Here is a 20,816-nt window from a genome sequence, read left to right on the forward strand (position 1 = left end):
GCTGGGTCCTCAGAGGGTTGATTAAAGATGTTCTGAGCTCACCGCTGCCTTAATTACTCGCCAGTGTTTCAGCAAGCAGAGGTCATCTGAGGAAGACTGTTTCTTTGGTGTAGGCTACAGTCCACCCCCAGGAGCTGTAAGGTGGACACAAACCATTTTCTCTGCCCTCCCTGCTTTGGCTGTAGAGACTTGGCTGGCACACCCAGCGTGGACGGACTTGTCGATGCGGGGAGGAGCAGCTCCTCGTTAGCCAGGCACCGCCCAGGATGGCCAACAACGTTCACATGAGCGGGCTGCTGAGCCGCCACGATGACGAAGCCACTAGGACCTCCACCTCAGAGGGTCTGGAGGAGGGGGAGGTGGAAGGAGAAACCCTCCTGATAGTTGAGTCTGAGGACCAGGCTTCGGTGGATTTGTCGCACGATCAGAGCGGGGACTCGCTGAACAGCGACGAAGGCGACGCGTCCTGGATGGAGGAGATGTCCTACTACTGCGAGAAGTGCCAGAAGTGGATCCCAGCGAGTAAGCCTGCCAGCTGGCTTGCCTCTTGCTTGCATTGCTGGGGTGGTTTGCAAGGTGGTGTGGTGGGTTGAAATTCTCCAGCACTAAATCCTCCAGAGCAGCTCAGCTGGAAGCAAATGGAAGCTGCATTTACAAGCAAACCTACACTGGAGTGCAATGAACGTGCACAAATTACACAGCAGCTACAATGCTTACAGGTGTTCACAAGTCAAAACCAGCACAAGAACCCCCTCCTGGCCAAAGACCAGGGGAAGACAATAGCTTCTCTCTCCCTGCTCCCCCCTTGAACACTGTGGTGGGTTGAGAATTTCCCCCCAGCATTACATTTGCCAGAGCAGCTCAGCTGGAAGCAAATGGAAGCTGTGTTTACAAGCAAAGCTACATCTACACTGGAGTGCAGTGAATCTGTACAAGCTATACAGCAGCTACAATAGTTACAGGCATTCACAATTGATAAACAGCACAAGAACCCCCCCTGGTCAAAGGCCAGGGGAAGCTAATAGCTCTCAAACCACTCCTTGCCTATATTTGTGCTTGGGATTGCCCTGACTCAGGTGCAGGACCTGGCACTTGGCCTTGTTGAGCTTCACGAGGTTGGCTTGGGCCCACCTTTTAAACCTGTGCAGGTCCCTCTGGATGGCATCCCTTCCCTCCATCCTGACTGACAGGATGTTTGTCTTTTCCTTGAATTAGAACCTGTAAGTTGGGCTGCCTGGGGTTTTACAGCTGCCTGTATCCCAGCAGCTCACTGGTTTTTTTACAGACAAACATTTAGCCAGGGTTAGTTTTACACAGCAAAGAGACATAGGCTGAAGAGCTTTGCTGGTTTGAGATCCAGTGCATCAAACTGCAGTAAAGAATGAGTGCTTGATAATGTTGGGCCACTCTGTTGGCTCTCAGTCTGAAGGAAAGGAGACCCTTCCCCCTGACAGGAGAAATCAATACCTTAAAGCTTCACACCATGTCTGCTGCCCTGCATCCTGAAGGCTGCTGTGAACAGGAGCTGGCAACCTTGCTTCAGTGATGATTTGTGGGCAGGGAAGAAGAAAGAGCTGCAAAGACAGGTAGCAGCGATCAGAAAGATGCCATGGAAGAGGATGCTTGTATGCCCCATCCCTGGAAGTTTTTAAGGCCAGGCTGGATGTGGCTGTGAGCAGCCTGATGTAGTGTGAGGTGTCCCTGCCCATGGCAGGGGGGTTGGAACTGGCTGATCCCTTCCAACGCAAACCATTCTACAAGTCCATGTTCCTGAGAGCCTTTGCAGTATCTTTCTTTAACAGGTCCACTTTGGGGGTTGGGGTTTTTCTTGAGAGTAGAGTGGGAAAACATTTCTTGCAGTAGGTAGGTTATCTTGGGGAAGCAAGAAGGAATGAGAAATGCGGCAGAAAGGAATCCTTGGCTTGGTACTGGCTGCTGAAATGAATCTGCACCTTCCCTCTCACTAAGCTCCTGGGGACTGTTGGGATGCTGGGGGATAAAAGCAAAAACTACTTTTCTGCCTGATGTTGTAAGCCAATGCAAATCTCCTGTTGCCTATAAAAGGACCAAGAAAGTGATTTTTTTGGTGGTTGTTTGCCTGTTGGTTTTAGGTCAGTTGAGGGAACAGCTCAGCTACCTCAAAGGAGATAACTTCTTCAGATTCACGTGCTCCGACTGCTCAGAAGATGGGAAGGAGCAGTTTGAGCGGCTGAGATTGACATGGCAGCAGGTGAGGAAGGGCTTTGTGCCTGCAGGACAGCCACAGGGCCTGCCTGCTAAAATTCTTGTTTGTTCTGTGTCTTGCTGTCTCCACAAGGAGGATTCAGGTATAGGTAACAAAGAAATGTGTGCATGAAATTCAGCAACGAATTAGCCGCCCAGTGCCTGTTAGAGGTTGGGCTGTGGGCAGGTACAAAGAATCATGAGAGCCACACAATCATAGAATTATTCTGGCTGGAAAAGTTCCAGGGCTGGTGCTAAACCATGTCCCTCAGCACCACATCTCTGAGTCTTTCAAACACCTCCAGGGTTGGGGATTCAGACACTTCCCTGGGCAGTCTACTCCAGTCTTCATGAACCCTTACAGGGAAGAAGTTTCTTCTGCTGTCCAACCCAAACCTTCCCTGGTGCAACCTGAAGTCATTTCCTCTTGTCCTATAAAAGAGACCAAGACCCACCTCACTCCAGCCTCCTTTAGGGAGTTGTAGAGAGCCAGAAGGTTATCTTTTTTATTTTCCTTTTTTTTTTTCCCTTTCTTTGTATTTTTTCTTCTTCTTCTTTTTCTTCTTTTCTTCTTCTTCTTCTTTTTCTTTTTCTTCTTTTCTTTCTCTTTTTCTTCTTCTTTTTTTCCCTCCTTTTCTTCCTCTTTTTCTTCCTTTGTCTTTTCAATGTCTCTTTTATTTTTGCTTCCCCTGATGTTGCTTCAGGCAGGTTTGGAAGTGCAAAAGGCCTGCAGTATGGCTGCTGGGCATGAACAGGTTTTTGTACCATTGCAAGCAAAATGTAAAGCTGGTGAGGTGCAGCACAAACAGAAAGCTTGGCAGCTGCCTGAACGGAGAGCTCCAGCCTGGCTGCCTACCCAGCAGCAGCAGCAGCCCTTGCTGGAGTTTGTTATTCCAGTCACTTGCACAGCCTGAGCCATCACAGTAATTTGCATTATACAGCAGCCACCCTATGGGCAGCCTGAGGAACGACACCTTGCTCTAAGCAGGGTGCTGGAGGGGCAGGCAGGGGGTGCTGGAGGGGCAGGCAGGGGGTGCTGGCTGCCTCTGAATGAATTGGATCAGGCACTAGCTGTTTGTGCTGAGCAGTATGTGTGAGACATCTGTTTGCAGCCTTTGGGACAGCAGTGCTGTGTTGTCTCATATCAAATTGTGATACACCTTGAGTTGTGCATTCAGTTTTGGGCCTCTCACTCCAAGAAGGACACAGAGGTGCTGGAGCAGGTCCAGAGAATGGCAACAAAGTTGGTGGAGGGGATGGAGAACAGGGCTGGTGAGGAGCTGCTGAAGGAAAGGGGGTTGTTTGGCCTGGAGAAGAGGAGGCTGAGGGGAGACCTTCTTGCTCTCTTCAACTTCCTAGACAGAGCATGTAGTGAGGTGGGGCTTGATCTCTTCTCCCTTGTAACAATGGTCTCAGGTTGCACCAGGGGAGGTGTAGGTTGGAGAGCAGAAGAAACCCCCTGACTGACAGGGCTCTGGAAGAGTGGAACAGGCTGCCCAGGGGGGTGGGGTGGGGCAGCTGGAGCAGAAGAGATTCACTTGTATCCAACTCTTTCTGTTGCAGGTTGTCATGCTGGCAATGTACAATTTGTCTCTGGAAGGCACAGGTCGCCAGGGGTACTTCAGATGGAAAGAAGATATTTGTGCTTTTATTGAGAAACACTGGACCTTCTTACTGGGGAACAGGTAAAGGCATGAGAGAGATCCTTGAGAGGCTGCTTGGTGAGCCCGAGGAGCTCAAACCTGTTCTCCAGATGGAAAAGAATCCTGCTTAGTTTGGTGATGTCTCTGTTGAGCCTCACTAGTGAGAAAATGGGCAGACTTCAAGATGGGGAAGCTGAATGTAGGGATGAGGGATGCTCTTGTGAGGGAAGCATTTCTTTGGGGGGGAAGCCAGCCCAAGAGTGTCACACAAAACCAAGGTCAGTGCCAATTTTGGGGATGATTTCTTCTCTTCCTTTAGGTAGCATATGAACCTGCAAAGCCTTTGAGTCTTTCTGAACTGAATCATAGGATTGTTTCAGTTGGAGAAGCCCTCCAAGATTGAGTCCAACTGTCAACCTCACACCACCATGGCCATTAAACCATGCCCCAACGTGCCATGTCCAAACATTTCTTGAGCACCTCCAGGGATGGTGACTCCACCACCTCCCTGGGCAGCCTGACCACCCTTCACTCCTCTGGGTGTGTCATACCCCTGCACAAGTGCCAGTGGCAGAAGCACTCTACCCTTTCCATCTCTCAGAGAGAGGAGACCCCAGGATGAGCCAGATTTAGGCTGGAGGTGAGGAGAAAGTTCTTCCCAGAAAGAGTGATTGCCCACTGGGATGTGCTGCCCAGGGAGGTGGTGGAGTCCCCATCCCTGGAGGTGTTCAAAAAAGGCTTGGATGTGGCACTTGGAGCCATGGTTCAGTTGTCAGGAGGTGTTAGGCATTAGGTAATAGGTTGGACTTGATGATCCCTGAGGTCTTTTCCAGCCTGGTTGATTCTGTGATGCTATGACAGGCCAGCTGGTGAGTGGGGACATCACACTTGCTTTCCCCCCTCTCCCCACTGCAGGAAGAAGACCTCCACATGGTGGAGCACAGTTGCTGGCTGTCTCTCTGTGGGGAGCCCTTTGTTTTTCCGCTCAGGGGCACAGGAATTTGGAGAACCAGGGTGGTGGAAGCTGGTTCATAACAAACCCCCAACCATGAAACCTGAAGGAGAGAAACTGTCTGCGTCTGCGCTAAAGGCAAAAGGTAAACCCTGCCCCTGGTGCTGTGTGGGTTCCTAGCTGGGCCACAGCTGGGAGCCATTGAAAAGCTGACTCAAAGCCATGGGGCTGTGTGCATGGACAGTTCCTTAGGCAGACTCTGCTGTACTGGTTGACTTAGCCTTTGGTAGCTATACTGTCATGGGAGAAGCTTGTTATACTTCATTACCTTTTGGGATGGTGCTAACCAATCAAAAGGCTTTTGGAATCAGCTGAAATCTACAGTTTCTCTGCTTCTCTGTACCCTGGGGAGGGCTTTTCATCTTGTGTTGCCAGCTGCAATTTCCCTCCTGTGCAGAGGAGCAAGGTTGAGGCTTTGTGGGTGCGTTGGGTTTATTATGCTCCACGTCCTGGGGTGACTTCCTTGAGTATATTCACACACATAATGCATCAGGTTGGAAAGGACCCTCCAAGGTCACCTTGTCCAACCCCCCCTGCAGTGAGCAGGGAAATCTCCAATTAGATCAGGTTGTTAAGGGCCTCGCTGGGTCTGACCTCCAGGGATGGGGACCTCAACCACCTTTCTGGGCACCCTGTTCTACTTGAAAATACATCTTAATGCGATTTGTAGTCAGTGTGGGTTTCTGACCATATGGTATGTAGCCAGTGAGTGCACGAGCAGAGTGTCTATAAGCAAACTACTTCTTTAGCAGCCTCGAAGCCACCTCTGGATCCCATCATTACTGTGGAGGGGCTCCGCAAGCGGGTGAGCCGCAACCCGGTGGAGTCGGCCATGGAGCTGAAGGAGAAGAGGTCTCGCACCCAGGAGGCCAAGGACATTCGCAGGGCCCAGAAGGAGGCAGCTGGCTTCCTGGACAGGAGCACTTCCTCCACCCCTGTGAAATTCAGCAGCCGAGGCCGCCGGCCTGATATCGTGCTGGAGAAGGGAGAGGTCATCGACTTCTCCTCCTTGAGCTCCTCTGACCGCACTCCTCTGACCAGCCCTTCTCCTTCCCCGTCGCTGGACTTCTCAGCCCCTGGCACCCCAGCCTCACACTCAGCTACTCCCAGCCTTCTCTCAGAAGCAGATCTCATCCCAGATGTGATGCCACCACAGGCTCTGTTTCATGGTAGGAGACGCTCATGGGGGGATTCTTTAGCCTGGAGGAGGCTCAGGGGAGACCTTACTGCTCTCTCCAGGTTCCTGAAAGGAGGTAGCAGACAGGTGGGGGTTGGTCTCTTCTCCCAGGCAACCAGCACCAGAATCACTGTGGTTGGAAAAGACCTTAAAGATCACCTGAGTCCAACCATTCCCCAGCTCTACCAAGGCTGGTGCTAAACCATGTCCCTCAGCACCACATCTCTGTGTCTTTTGAACACCTCCATGGACAGGGATGCAATCACCACCCTCAGGAGCCTACTCCAGTGTTTGTGAACCCTTTCAGTGAAGAAGTTTCTTCCACTATCCAATCTGACCCTCCCTTGGTGCAGCTTGAGGCCAGGAGCAGGACTGATTCTGTATCCTGAAGCAGGACTCCTTATGGGGTTTCCTGCCCAAAAACCAGGATGTCCAGAAGTGTATGGAAAATGGAGTGTGTGTGTGGGGGGGTGTAAACCTGCATGATTTGCTCTTAGCTGAAGGGGCCTCTGACAGCCCTCTCTGAAACGAGGCTTTGCTGCTTACATTTTGTGTCCTGGATTTCTGTTGTGCAGATGATGAGGAGATGGAAGGAGACGGAGTCATAGACCCAGGAATAGAGTATGTGCCCCCTCCCAGTGGGACAGCCGGTGCTGGCGCTGTGATAGCAAGCAGAAAGAAAGTGAAGACAGCTGAGCAGATCAAGCAGGAGGTGGAGAGTGAGGAAGAAAAGCCGGAACGGCTGGAAGGGGACAGCGAAGATCCTGACGACTCAAACGCGTCGCTGCAGGTGAGAGGGCGAGACAAGAGGAAGCCCCAGCTGGAGAAGGATGCGAAGCCCAGGACTCCAAAGCATACCTCTGTTAGCATCTATGAGGAAAAGCTGCTGCTGAAGAGACTGGAAGCCTGCCCCAATGCCATGAGCATGACCCCGGAGGCCCGGAGGCTGAGGCGCAAGCTTATAGTCAGGCAGGCCAAGAGGGAGAGAGGACTCCCGCTCTTTGACCTGGACCAGGTTGTGAACGCTGCGCTGCTGCTGGTCGATGGCATTTATGGAGCCAAAGAAGGAGGTGTCTCCAGGTCACCAGTAGGGCAAGCAACATACAGAACTACTAGCCAGGACTTCAGGATCTTGGACAGATACCAGGTGAGTGTTTGCAAGCCTCTGGCACTGGTTGTTTTGGGTGAGTTTGTGCTGCAGACAGCAGTGTCATCCTGAGGTTATTGGCTCTCAGAGCAAAAAGGATTATGTGAGCAAGGCTTGCTCGTAGCTGGGGCTGTGTCCCCACCAAGGCTCTCACAAGCCTTTCTGCCCAGGACATGCTCCTACAACACAACTGTCAGTGTCAGCACCACAAATGTCTAAGCTGTGTGTACTCCTGCCCTGCCCAAGCACTGATCATAGAATCATGGATTGGTCTGGGTTGGAAGGGATCTTAAAGATCATCTAGGTCCAATCGCCCTGCCATGTGCAGGGACACCTCCCACCAGACCAGGTTACTCAAGGTCTCATCCAGCCTGGCCTTGAACACCTCCAGGGAGGGGGCATCCACAGCCTCCCTGGGCAGGCTGTGCCAGTGTCTCACCACCCTCACTGGGAAGAATTTCTTCCTAATCTCCAGCCTAAATCTCCCCTCTTCCAGCTTCAATCCATTGCCCCTTGTCCTATCACTACAAGCCCTTGTCAAAAGTCCCTCCCCAGCTTCCTTGTCCACCCCCCAGCAGCCTTCCCTTGCCTTCTCTTCTCCAGGCCAAACAGCCCCAGCTCTGGCAGCCACAGGAGAAGAGTGGTGGTGGAGGCCTGGGTGCAGGTGGTGTGTGGAAGGGAGATGACCTGTAGCCCTTCCCTGGGTGATGCATGTGGCTCGTAGGTTTGGGTGCTAAACCTAAAAGGTCCTGGAGCAGAGTCCTCTGGGGTGGGAGTGTCCTGCCCTGGATCCAGTCCATCCTGCCCCGTTGGCAATGGCCTTCTTGTCCTTCTGTTGGTGTGATTCCCCTCTCTTGAGTCATTGAAGTCTTGCTGAAATGCTTTGCCTGTTTTTTGTGCACCTAGACAATGCTGCCTGCCATGAAGGGATACCGACAGCAGACCACAAAGTTTCTGTATCGCCTGGTAGGCTCCGAAGACCTCCTGACAGACCACAGCATTGTCAGTCCTTACACATCCCGTGTCCTGAAACCCTACATCAGGTACAGATGGGCAGAGGTTGAGCTTGCTCTTGGCTTGTGAACTCACAGCCCATGGGGAGGACACCTTTCTTGGGCAGTGCTCCTCACTCATCCCTGAAGCACAGCTCAGTATCTCATGGTAGCCCTCAAAGGATGGCCTTTGGTTTAGCTGAGTGCTGAAACTGCTCCTGCGTGGGGAAGGGGATTCTCCCAAGAGAGGGCAGGGCAGGGAGGGGACATCACCACAGTCAGCAGTTGTGCCTGCTCTTGGGTGGGAGCCATGATTGAGATGGGATGTTAGGAAGAAGTTGTTCCCCAGGAGGGTGGTGAGAGCCTGGCACAGGTTGCCCAGGGAGGTGGTGGAAGCCTCATCCCTGGAGGTGTTTGCAGCCAGGCTGGATGTGGCTGTGAGCAACCTGCTGTGGTGTGAGGTGTCCCTGCCCATGGCAGGGGGTTGGAACTGGCTGAGCCTTGAGGTCCCTTCCAACCCTGAATAATTCTGTGATTCTATGACTAAACAGCTCCTGCTCCACCACCACCATTCCTGCACACATCCCTGAGCTGGGGGCAAGACCCTCACCAGCCAAGATACCCCACACAGGACTGAGCAGTCCCAGCCAGCACCCGTGGATGGGATGGGAGCAGTCATGAATTGTAGCCCTAACAACCGGGGGGCCAGCAGGCCCCCCGGCCTTTGGTGTCACCACCACCATCACCCAGTGTGCACCAGGGGCACTCACCTGTGATCAGAGGAGGATCCTCCAGCCCCGAAGGGCTCAGCTTAGGCTTCAGCCCTTCCTGCTGGGATTAAATAGGGGAGTGGGTGGGGAGGGCCAAGTGGCCACAGCTGGGGTGGGAGGAGACTCAGCAGAGCCCAGGTGCTGTGGGTTTGAGGGGGAAAGGGGGATGGAAAAAACCTAGAAGTGGGTAGATCCAGATTGGATGTTAGGAAGTTCTTCCCCATGAGAGTGGTGAGAGCCTGGCACAGGCTGCCCAGGGAGGTGGTGGAAGCCTCATCCCTGGAGGTGTTTGCAGCCAGGCTGGATGAGGCTCTGGCCAGCCTGGTCTAGTGTGAGGTGTCCCTGCCCATGGCAGGGGGCTTGGAACTAAGTGATCCTTGAGGTCCCTTCCAACCCTGACAATTGTATGATTCTGTGATTCTATGATTTCCTTACTGTCAGTGTAAGGAGAGGCTGGTCTGGTGTGCTGTGGATCTGAGAAGTGTCCTGGCCTCTGGCACAAGGATGATTTGCTGAGCTGGGTGCTGCTTTCCCACATGAACCACAGAATAAGGTCTCCTTGGAGCCTTCTCTTCTCCAGACTGAACAGCCCCAGCTCTCTCAGTCTGTCTGCATAGCAGAGCAGCTCCAGCCCTCTGCTCATCCTCATGGCCCTGCTCTGGATGCACTCCAGCATGTCCAGATCTTTGCTTTAACTGGGGCTCCAGAACTGGACACAGTACTCCAGCTGGGGCCTCACCAGAGCAGAGTGGAGGGGGAGAATCCCCTCCCTCGCCTGAAGGAATGCAGAGCTGCTCTTTTGTTCCACACTGAGCACCTCGTGAAGCGTTCTGTGGGCAGCAGCCAGACAGCTGCAGGGGCAGTGGCAGCTGGTGTTGCTCACTGGCTGTTGTGTTTGCTTTGCATCTTGTTGGCAGGCGTGATTATGAGACAAAGCCCCCAAAACTCAGGCTGCTGGCAGAGATCAGAGCCTACCTCCACAGGAGTGATCTCAACTGGAAGGCTGAGCCAGAAGCACCTATTGACTACTGCTACGTTCGTCCTAATCACATCCCCACTATAAACTCCATGTGCCACGAATTCTTCTGGCCTGGTAAGAGTCCTTCAGCACTGGGCTGTCTGAGAAAGAAATGGGGTTTGGGTTTGTTCAGGGGAAAAACATCTGCTCCTCTCTGCTGAGACCCCACCCGGAGAACTGGGGCCAGTTCTGGAGCCACTATCACAGGAAGGGTCTGGAGGTGCTGGAAGGTGTCCAGAGAAGGGCCAGGAGGATGAGCAGAGGGCTGGAGCACCTCTCCTATGAGGACAGACTGAAGGAGTTGGGGCTGTTCAGTCTGGAGAAGAGAAGGCTCCGAGGTGACCTCATTGTGGCCTTCCAGCATCTGAAGGGGGCTACAAGAAAGCTGGGGAGGGACTTTTGAGGGTGTCAGGGAGTGATAGGACTGGGGGGAATGGAGCAAGACTAGAAATGGGCAGATTCAGATTGGATTTTAGGAAGAAATTCTTCCCCATGAGGGTGGTGAGAGCCTGGCACAGGTTGCCCAGGGAGGTGTTCAAGGCCAGGTTGGATGAGACCTTGAGCAACCTGGTCTGGTGGGAGGTGTCCCTGCTCATGGCAAGGAGATTAGACCTAGATGATCCTTGAGGTCCCTTCCACCCCTGACAGTTCTGTGATTATATGATGTTTGTGTACTGTGTGGATCAGCTTCTAATCAGCAACCAACACTGATTAGGCTGGCAGAGCACTTCAGAAAAGACCAGCACAAACAGCACTGAGCTTTGGTCCAGGTAACTGTTTGCTTTACATTTTGACTTGCAGATTAGTGAGTCAACAGAGTTTGTAGGTCAGCTGTGCAGTCAGGATGGGAGCTCTTTGTGCTACTCATTGTCCAAGTTGTGCAGCTGGGGAGGAGATAATGTGGTATAACCTTTCCTTTCACAAGCTGTTCCCAAGCTCCTGAGGAACAGTTGCAATCCCAACAGAGGCTGAACCCCTTTGTTACAGTCTCTCTGCTTCTGATAGTGTGTTTGAAGTGCTGGCCAAGTTGGGTCACACCATCATTAACTTCTTCAGGACTCACCCTGGTTTATTTACCATAAGGAGCATGGGTGTGTTCCCCTCCACGGTGAACTGTTTGTCATTAAATCAGCAGGCTGGCAGCTCCCATCAGCCTCCACAGAGGACTCCAGACCTGCTGTGTATTTTGTGAGGCTGGGATTGGGTGATTAATTGCACCCTGGTTCTGGTTTAAAAGGAGGAGCTGATGGTCCTGGAGATAAAGCATAGTGTCTTTGTGGATGGGAGGGATTGAGCTCCACAGTGGGCTGGTGCAGCTGAGGAGGGGGTGGGATGTGCAGATGGGAAGGCATCTTGAAGCTACCACTTGTTGAGAGAATAACTCTGCCTGAGTTCTGGCAGCTGAAGCATCTGTGCTGGAGGGATGCTGTCCCCAGTGAGTGGTAGCTTAGCTGGGCTTAGCCACCTTCCACCAGTGCTGCTCTCTCTGACTGAATCCTCACGTTTTCAGCAGGCTGGCCCAGGCCTTAGTTCTTCTGCCTTCCCAAATCACAGAATCATCACAGAATGGTAGGGGTTGGAAGGGACCTCTGAAGATCCTCTAGTCCAACCCCCTGCTAGAGCAGGAGCACCCAGAGTAAGTCACACAGGAACATGTCCAGGCAGGTGTTAAATGCCTCCAGAGACAGAGACTCCACAAGCTCCTCTGGGCAGCCTGGTCCAGGCCTCTGCCACCTTCACAGGGAAGAATTTTGTCCTGATGTTTATGTGGAGCCTCCTGTGTTCCAGCTGGTGTCCACTGCCCCTTGTCCTGTCACTGGATACCCCCCACCATTCTCAGAAGAGCTAAGGCCTAGGCTCAGCCCAACTGGTGAGAATGTAAGGATTCAGTCAGAGAGAGTGGAAGGTAACAGCCCAGCTAAGCTACCATTCACTGAGGTTAGTATCCCTCAGGCACAGATGTTTCAGATGCCAAAACTCAGGCAGAATTACAGTTACTTCTCTCAACAAGTGGTGGCTTAATGAGAAGAGTCTGGCTCCATCCTCCTGATGCTTGCCCTGTAGATACTGATCAGCATGAATGAGACCCCCCTCAGTCTCCCTTCTGCAGACTAAACAGCCCCAGCACTCTCAGCCTCTCCTCAGAGATGTTCAGTCCCCTCAGCATTTAGTGGCTCTCTGCTGGACTCTCTGCAGCAGCTCCTTCTAAACCCTTCCCATCAGAGCTGCTCTTGTTTCTCACAAGGCAGCAATAATTTGCAGGTAGTTACTGCAAATGAGCTTCTGTGAAGCAAGATTCCCCCTTGCTGTCTGTCCTGGTATCTTCTGCATTCCTGCCCTAAAGGGAAACATCTCCTCAGCAGAGGAGTGGTAAAACCATAGCCAGCTAAGCATCTGCTGAGAGGAGGGCAGCATCTCCTAGACGCCAGGGTGCTCAGGGCAATGCAGCAGTTCCTGCACAGACATGATGTAAGGCACTTCACAGTCAGTTGCAGCCTGGAGACAATTAAGTTGGCTCCTTATTGCCAATCGATTCCTCCCACGTCTTGCTCCACCCATCCTGACTCTGGAGCAGGAAAATCATTTACCTGCTCATTTATGTCTGGTGCCTTATGAAGTCTTGTATCTCACTGAGAGATGAGAGAGTTCTGGGCCCCTCAGTTCCAGAAAGATGTTGAGTTGCTCCCACGTGTCCAGAGGAGGGCAACAAAGCTGGGGAGGGGTCTGGAGCCCTCACAGCCCTGTGAGGAGAGGCTGAGGGAGCTGGGGTTGCTTAGCCTGGAGAAGAGGAGGCTCAGGGGAGACCTCCTTGCTCTCTATAACTCCCTGAAGGGAGGTTGTAGCCTGGTGGGGGTTGGTCTCTTCTCCCAGGCAGCCAGCACCAGAACAAGAGGACACAGGCTCAAGCTGTGCAGGGGGAAGTTTGATCTTAGAAGGAAGTTCTTCACAGAAAGAGAGGTTGCCCCTTGGGATGTGCTGCCCGGGGAGGTGGTGGGGTCGAGGTCCCTGGAGGTGTTTAAGAAGAGCCTGGATGAGGCACTCAGTGCCATGGGCTAGGTGATTAGGTAGGGTTCTGGGAGAGTGATAAATATTGCTGGGAAACTTAACTCTGCCCTTTTGTTATCTCATGTTCCAAGCAGACCTGGATTGGCAGTTCCAGGCAGAAGCTAACAGCTGTGGCCCAGCTGTGCTACATCTTGCAGCTCACTTGGGGCTTGTCCACCAAAACACCCCAAAATGAGCACCTTCTCTATCTTGAGCTGCACTGCTGGGCCCTGACATGCTGCCTGGATGATCTGAGGCTGCAGCAGCAGCAATCTGATCAGGCAAGCTAACAAACTCCACTTGGAAGGCACCAGCCTCAGGGCAGTTCTGTCCAGCCTCTGACTCAGGCAAGCAGCACTGCCCCGGGGGGCAGCTTCACACCCAGCCCTGGGGAATTTGCATGCTAAAAGCGAGTGTGTTGATGGGCAGGCTCACAGGCAGCTCCCCAGCCGCTGACTCTGCACCAGAGGAAGCAGCAGGAGCTCAAGACCGGCTGGAGAAAGAGATAGGAACCTTAGGCAGGTAACCCTTACCAGACCTGAAGGCTGGTTCATGTTTGCAGGAGCAGGAAGCTTCACCCTGTCTGCTAGGCTGATACACTCTCAACTGCCCCACTGTGCTTGCTACAGGCAGGGCCTTGGCATTTGCCAACTGGAATGGGGATGGTGTCCACCAGCCTGGTGCTAGCCCAGCTGAGGGGAAATGAATCACAGGACATGAGACGTTGGAAGGGACCTCCAGAGATCATCCAGTCCAACCCCCTGCCAAAGCAGGATCACCCAGGGTAGTGCACACTGGAATGCATCCAGGTGGGGTTTGAATGTCTCCAGAGAAGGAGACTCCACAACCTCTCTGGGCAGCCTGCTCCAGGGCTCTGGCACCCTCACAGGAAAGAAGTTTCTCCTCATGTTGAGCTGAAACCTTCTGTGTTCAAGCTTGAACCTGCTGTTCCTTGTATTATTAGTGTGCACCACCCAAAAGATATTGGCCCCCTCCACTTGACACTCACCCCTCAGATATTGATAGACATTGATCAGATCCACTCTGTCTTCCCTCCTTCAGACTAAACAGCCTCAGGGCTCTCAGTCTCTCTTCACAGGGGAGATGCTCAAGTCCCCTGATCATCCTCCTGGCTCTCTCCAGCAGATCCCTGTCTCTCTTGAACTGGGGAAAGGAAGAAGCAAACCCTTACCCATCAATGTTACTACAGCCCTTAGGAGCCCCAGGCAAGGGGCACAGACTTAGCAGGAGCCAGTCCTGCAAACATTTCCACATCTATCTCCATGCATACTTACAACTGAGTCCTTCAGCAGAGTCTGCTGCTATGGCTCAAGATGCAAGCCAAGGAAAGATGAGCTGGGGGCTGAGACTGTGACTTTCTTTTTGGTGTTTTTGGTTCAAAGAACGTGCTTTTGGGGGTTTAGTTTCACCCTTGAATCACTTGGGAGGAAATCAGCTCCTGTTAGTTTCTGCATGCAAGACACACCTCAGTAAGCAGCTTTCCTTTGGTGGTGTGTGTGTCTTGTTGAAGCATCTCTCAGTGTCACAGCTTTGGAACAGAGGCCAAAAGGAAGGGATCAGATGTGAGTGCCTCTAAAAGGCCTTAACCCCCTGCAGTTCTGTGCAGATGTGGTACTTTGCTTTGGTTTGGTGTGGCAGCTTGAGGCTAATGCCTTAAAGAAAACCAGGGGGTTACAGACCTCCAGGAGCTAGACAGGTCCAGGAGGTGTAGAGGAAAGTGTAATCTTTGCATTTCATACCCAGAAGTCCTGCCTGCCTATAACACTGGCTGCAAAATCAATCCACCCCCCCCTTTCCCCTCCCTTTCTCCTGCTGGGAAGGACAAGCAGGTTCTTATCTCCCTGGCAGGGGACTGGGGCCTGGTGTCAGCCTTGGCAATGCTGCTGATTAGGCCTGGAGTGGCTTAATTGGGGCCTGGAGCTGCCAAGCTGAATTTTGTGTTGCATCACAAATGGAGTGGTATGGAGGGGAGAGAGCCTGGGCAGGGATGGGGGCATGGAAGCCTGGGGTTTGTTGGCCTGGCATAGAGGGAGGTTTGTGTGAAGCTTTGGCTTAATGAGCTTCTGTGCTAAGCCCAGACTATGGATTTCTTTGTGGTTTGTATGCTTGGCTATGCTTTGTGCTACACCACTTGCAGCATTGTTGTTTGTAAACAGCCTTTCCCTTCAAACTTCCCATCCTAGCCAGTCCTTAGTGTGTGCTGTTTTCTTTTGCCCCTTTTGGAAGAGGTAAAAGAGCAACTCTGCCCTGCTTTAAACTGTGACAGTTGGCAACCCTTCCAGCTGCTGTCTCTCTCTGTTGGTTTTTTCCCCCTAGGAATTGATTTGTCAGAATGCCTGCAGTACCCAGACTTCAGTGTTGTGGTCCTTTACAAGAAGGTTATCATTGCCTTTGGCTTCATGGTGCCAGATGTGAAGTACAATGAAGCTTACATCTCTTTTCTGTTAGTTCACCCTGAGTGGAGAAGAGCTGGGATTGCAACCTTCATGATTTACCACCTTATCCAGGTAATCAAGACAAAAATCCCTCCCCTGAGCCAAAGAACTGGCTCTGCCTTCTGTGTGATTCCAGTCTGAATCTACTCCATCTGCTCCATCCCCCCCCAGTCCTGTCACTCCCTGACACCCTAAAAAGTCCCTCCCCAGCTTTCTTGTAGGCCCCCTTCAGATACTGGAAGGCCACAATAAGGTTGGTTGGAAAAGGTCTTTAAGATCATGAAGTCAAACCACTACCTTGTTTCCACTAAGAGTTGCTCTTCTGGGCCACCTGAAGGTAATTCTTCTACCTTTGCAGCTCTCTGCAGTGTCCACCCCTCCACCATGTTGACACAGGGCACTAAGCACTCTCCTTTAAAGACACCCTGAGCAGCATTTCCTGAGCAGCTCTATGGGAAGCAGTTAAAGTGGAGTGTCCCTCCCTGGAGGTGTTCCTAAGAGGCTTGGATGTGGCACTTGGAGCCATGGTTTAGTTGTCAGGAGGTGTTAGGTATTGGGTAATAGGTTGGACGTGATGATCTGTGAGGTCTTCTCCAGCCTGGTTGATTCTAAGCATCTTTATCAGAGAGCTGCTGGTTAGAGTGGGATCTGCTGGTTATCTGGGATCTTGAAGCTGTGCCTTTTGCTGTCTGAACTGCACTTCCTGAGTGCTGTGCCCTGAAGGATGGGAGAGGAGCTGGGTGGGATAGACAGGAATTCCAGCCTGACAGCCCAGAGGTGTGCTGGGGCTGCTCGCGTGGTCCCAGAGCTCAGCTCTGTTTGCTAACGGGGAGGAGCAGGGTGCCTGATCCTCCTGACATGCTTTGACTTTTCTTTGGGCCATTGTTAAGAGATCTTTGAGGACCCAGGTGACTGTTAAGTAACAGTTACTTAGCAACTGAGAGGGGAAGGATGACAATTTAAAACCCCAAACCTGCTTTGGTCGTCAGAGGGCCTCGGGGGCTCGAGGAGCAGCAGTGTTCCCTTCCCTTTAGATTGGAGATCAGGAAGCATTTCTTTGCTGCCAGAGTGGTCAGGCACTGGAACAGGCTGCCCAGGGAGGTGGTGGAGTCACTGTGCCTGGAGGTGTTCAAGAAGTGTGTAGATGTGGTGTTGTTCCCCCGATGAGAGGGCCATTGGTGACGACTGCAGGCGTGAACCCCACTGCTGTACAGCAAGGAGATGCCAGGGATGCAGGGAGCAGAATCTCAGAAGTCCTCCCAGCAGGCCTTTATTGCTGCATTGTAGAACCCCCAGCATTAGAGTCTCAGAGTCCCACTTACAGAAGAAGTCCTGGGAGCCCTTAACAGGCAAAGCAGCTAGCAGAAGTCCCTAGCAGCATCCCTACACCAAAGCCCTAGCCAGAAGCAGCTAAGAGGAGCAGAAGTCCCTTGCAGCCCTAACTGAAGATAACTAAGCAAAGATCCCCAACCAGAGTCCCTAACTGAGTGTCCTTGAGAAGCCCTGAACAAAGTGACTCTTGTGGCTGTTTTTATACTCTGTTATCAATCCCTTAAGCAGTAAAACCCAACCACACACACAAGCTGAAATCTTTTCCCAGTAAGAGGTGCCAGCCTGTGGAGGTGGCTCCTGCAGCAAGTTCCAATCCAAGGGTGCCAGTGTGAGGATGTTGTTCTTGGCACATGTGGAATGGTGAGAGCCTGGCACAGGTTGCCCAGGGAGGTGGTGGAAGCCTCATGCCTGAAGGTTTTGAAGGCCAGGCTGGATGTGGCTGTGAGCAACCTGCTGTAGTGTGAGGTGTCCCTGCCCATGGCAGGGGGCTGGAACTGGCTGAGCCTTGAGGTCCCTTCCAACCCTGACAATTCTATGATTCTATAACAACATTGTGTTGCTCTGGGCAGTGTGCTAAGGAATTGGTCAGCTAAGGAGCCCAGCAGCTGCCCTCAGCACAGTGGCTGCAACAATGTGGCACTGGAGGATATAGCTTAGTGGTGTTGGGTTAGAGTTGGACTCCATGATCTTAAAAGTCTTTTCCCACCTTGATGGTTCTGTGATTCCCCTCCCAGCTGTTTCTATGTGTGGTCACTGCTGTCTCCAGGCCCTTGATTTGCTCACATTCCCTCAGCAACTCGAACACCCGAGCTGCTGAATCTCCTCACCTCCACATTCCCCCAGAGGCTGCCTCTGCCTCTGGCTGGGATCCTCCCTGCGCTCTCTGACTGGTTTGTGGGGTTGTTGTTGTGTTCTTTCCTTTTCCCTCGGCAGACCTGCATGGGCAAAGATGTAACCCTTCACGTCTCTGCAAGCAACCCTGCTATGCTGCTCTACCAGAAGTTTGGGTTTAAGACTGAAGAATACATTCTGGATTTCTATGACAAGTACTACCCCCTGGACAGCAAGGAGTGCAAGCACGCCTTCTTTCTCAGGCTGCGGCGCTGAGCCCTCCCAGCTGCCTGGGGGCAGGGGGATGCAGCAAATAAAGGAGCCCAATCCAGCAAGGAGAGAAAGATCTGTTGCAGCTTTCAGCAGAGGACGTTGGCTGCCAGGTGAGAGCTGGAGCACACCGATGCCCTTCACCCCTAGGGCTCCAGCAAGCGCTGAGTTGTGTGCTGAAGCTGCAACCCGAGAGGATCAGTTCCTACGCTCCGAGGGGGGAGGCCTGGAAATGCCAACTGGGACACGCTGAAACCACTGGAAATTGAAATTCTGCCTGAGAAGCTTTTCCTGCCACTGCTGCTTTGGAGAAGCCTCATTTGGCAAACAAGCAAAGAAACAAATCCAAACAAACCAGCAGAGAGTCACTTCAGAGGGGGCCTCGTGGATTTCCACCTTTGAAACCTGGCCCAAGAAAAGAAGCTGCAGGGTTTCTTGGCTTCTGGGTTGTTTGGGTTGTGGTTTGTTTCTAGGGAATGAACATGTAAACTGAAGTCATCTGCAGTGTTTCTGTGATTTGGTTGCTTTTGTTAGGATCCATGTCTTGAGTCTGTGAAGGAACAATTAGATATTGGTGCACGTAGCTGAACGCTCTGCACGTGCCAGGACAGCGACAGCAGAACCACCCTGCAGGCATAATGAAGAGCTCATTATGAACTCCTGTGATCCCTGAAGGCAAGGCTCAGAGGGAGATGTCTTTCTCCCTCCCCATGCCTGCTGCCTTCCTTTCCCCTCCTTGACCCTGTGCTCAGTGTGAAGTCCTTGTCGTGTGCGGTGTTTTGTGTTCGGGAAGAAGGTGTCAAAGGGGTTTTGTAGCTAGGTGAGGTAGGACACAGCAGCTGCCAGATCAGCTCTTCGAAATCTTACCACCTCTCTGCCAGTTGGTGATGCTGCAGATCAGCCCTTTGGGCACACCTCTAACCACAGAGCCAGCCCTGCAGGCTCCAGCAGCCACCTCCTGCTGCTACAGGTGCTCTCTCGAGAAGCCCAGAACAATAGTCAGCAGTGATGTGTGAAAGGCAGGCTCTGGTTTGTAGAAGCAATCTCTTTGCAGCTTGGAGGGAGGAGAGGAGAGAGGTGGGCCAGTTCCACTCCTTGGAGGCATCTAGGCTGCGATCTCATGGCTCTAACCCTAAGAGTAGAGCAAAGAATGAATAGAAACAGCCAAAAATGACAACAAATCCAAGCCCCAGACAGTTTCTCTGACAGTGGGGCCTAGCCTTTTTACACAGTTTAGGGCTTCCTCTCTCCCTGACTTCTCTTGTAGCTGAAGAGCAAGCTGTAAAGTTTGCTCTGCTGCCTGGCCAGAGGTTGGTCCATTTGTGTGAGTAGGAATCACACCCCCTGTGCTGTCCCTTCCCCACCAGGGCCCCACAGAGAGCTACACCACAAATGTTCTTAATCCATTTTGCAGAGCTGTTGGGTACCTTGTTGTAGTGGTAGCTGCCTTGACAGAGTCTTCAGGAGAGGAACACCCAAGTCTGGGTTTTTTTTTTGTGTAGGCAATGTCCATCCTCACCAAAACAAAAGCAGTGGGAGGGGAGGAAGAACCCAAGCGAGTGCGGTGTTCCCCAAGCATCTGTGCACACCTCTGCCTGCTCCGTGGCTGTGTGGAAAAGTTTTGATGTTAACCTGGGAAGAGACAAAACAAAAAGGAAAACATTACCTGTCTTGATGAATGGAATTAAAGCCCTTCCCTTGGAAAAGCCTGCCTGTAGTCACACTGTTCCTTGAGCTGCCTGCCCATCAGCTTGGTGCGTCGGCAACGTGCCCCCGTGGCCAAGAGGGCACAGAGGGCCAGGGAGGTGGTGGAGCCTTTCAGAGCCTGCAGGCTCTCAAAACACTGCAGACTTCCTGGACATGTTCCTATGTGATCCACTTCAGTTGCTCCTGCTCTGGCAGGGATGTTGGACTGGGTGACTTTCAGAGGTCCCTTCCAAGCATTCTGTGATTTGTGTGCAGTGGTGTGTGGCAGCAGGGCTCAGCACCACTCCCCAGGGTGGGAAAGGGAGTCCCAGGATGCCAAGAGCACGGCTTGCACGTCATCAGACCTGGGTCTGGCAGAGGCATAAGGCCCAGAGGAAGGTTTCAGGTTGGCATGGTTCACCTCATGAGGTGTGAGAACACCATGGCTTAGGGCTGAGTGACCTGCTGCTGGGTTGGGCATGCCTGATGCTGCACCAGCCCCAGAGAGTCATAGAATCATAGGAGGGTTTTGCTTGGAAAAGACCTTTAAAATCATCAAACCCAACTCTTAACTACCAAGTCTGGTGGTAAACCATGTCCCTCAGCACCACATCTCTGCTCTTTCCAACACCTTCATGGATGAGGATTCAACCACCTCCCTGGGGAGCCTGTTCCAGTCTTTGAGAACCCTTTCACTCAAGAAGTTTCTTCTAGTATCCACCTTAGCCTCCTGAGGCCATTTCCTCTTGTCCTATCATTTGTTACTAGGTGGCAGTCACCGACCCCCACCTCACTACAGCCTCCTTTCAGGAGCTTGTAGGGAGTGAGGTCTTCCCTCAGCCTCTTCCAGACTAAACACCACCAGTTCCCTCAGCTGCTCCTCACAAGGCTTGTTCTCCAGACCCTTTACCAGCTTTGCTGCCCTTCTCTGCACACACTCCAGTGCCTCAGTCATAATTTTTCCTCATGTTTGCAGGGAACCTCCTCTGTTCCAGTTTGTGTCTGTTGCCCCTTGTCCTGTCACTGGACACCACTGAGAACAGTCTGGCTCCATCCTCCTGACACTCGCTCAGGGATGAGGCTTGGAGCAACCTGGTCTAGCAGGTGTCCCTGCCCATGGCAGAGGAGTTGGAACTGGGTGATCTTCAACACCCTTTATAACCCAAACCGTTCTGATTCTGTGATCAGCACTGATATGATCCCCCCTCAGCATC

At 52.4% G+C, this 20,816-nt stretch overlaps 1 protein-coding gene across 3 annotated transcripts; it reads left to right on the forward strand.

The window, feature by feature from the left end:
• The first annotated feature begins 8 nt into the window (after positions 1-8).
• Positions 9-19,622, forward strand: KAT14 (lysine acetyltransferase 14). 3 transcript variants are annotated; one of them, XM_068153652.1, is made up of 10 exons: positions 9-522; positions 2,112-2,230; positions 3,787-3,908; positions 4,782-4,963; positions 5,628-6,047; positions 6,631-7,202; positions 8,109-8,245; positions 9,882-10,057; positions 15,497-15,555; positions 17,749-19,622. In XM_068153652.1, exons 1-10 carry the CDS (start codon positions 267-269, stop codon positions 17,920-17,922), a joined length of 2,217 nt encoding a protein of 738 aa, XP_068009753.1. In that variant the 5' UTR covers positions 9-266; the 3' UTR covers positions 17,923-19,622. The 3 variants fall into 3 exon arrangements, with proteins under 3 accessions (XP_068009753.1, XP_068009751.1, XP_068009752.1); XM_068153650.1 differs by having other exon boundaries at positions 10-522; positions 15,365-15,555; XM_068153651.1 differs by having other exon boundaries at positions 10-522; positions 5,631-6,047; positions 15,365-15,555.
• Positions 19,623-20,816: the final 1,194 nt, after the last annotated feature.

The sequence above is a fragment of the Melanerpes formicivorus genome, unplaced genomic scaffold (assembly GCF_026170545.1).
Source record: "Melanerpes formicivorus ecotype bairdi unplaced genomic scaffold, bMelFor1.0.p_v2 SCAF_26, whole genome shotgun sequence".
Taxonomy (NCBI): Eukaryota; Metazoa; Chordata; class Aves; order Piciformes; family Picidae; genus Melanerpes; species Melanerpes formicivorus.

Coding starts and splice junctions, on each gene's coding strand:
- KAT14 (XM_068153650.1), top strand. CDS start 267: ATGGCCAACAACGTTCACATGAGCGGGCTGCTGAGCCGCCACGATGAC. Junction 523..2,111: donor CCAGAAGTGGATCCCAGCGA/GTAAGCCTGCCA, acceptor TGTTGGTTTTAG/GTCAGTTGAGGGAACAGCTC. Junction 15,556..17,748: donor TGATTTACCACCTTATCCAG/GTAATCAAGACA, acceptor TTCCCTCGGCAG/ACCTGCATGGGCAAAGATGT.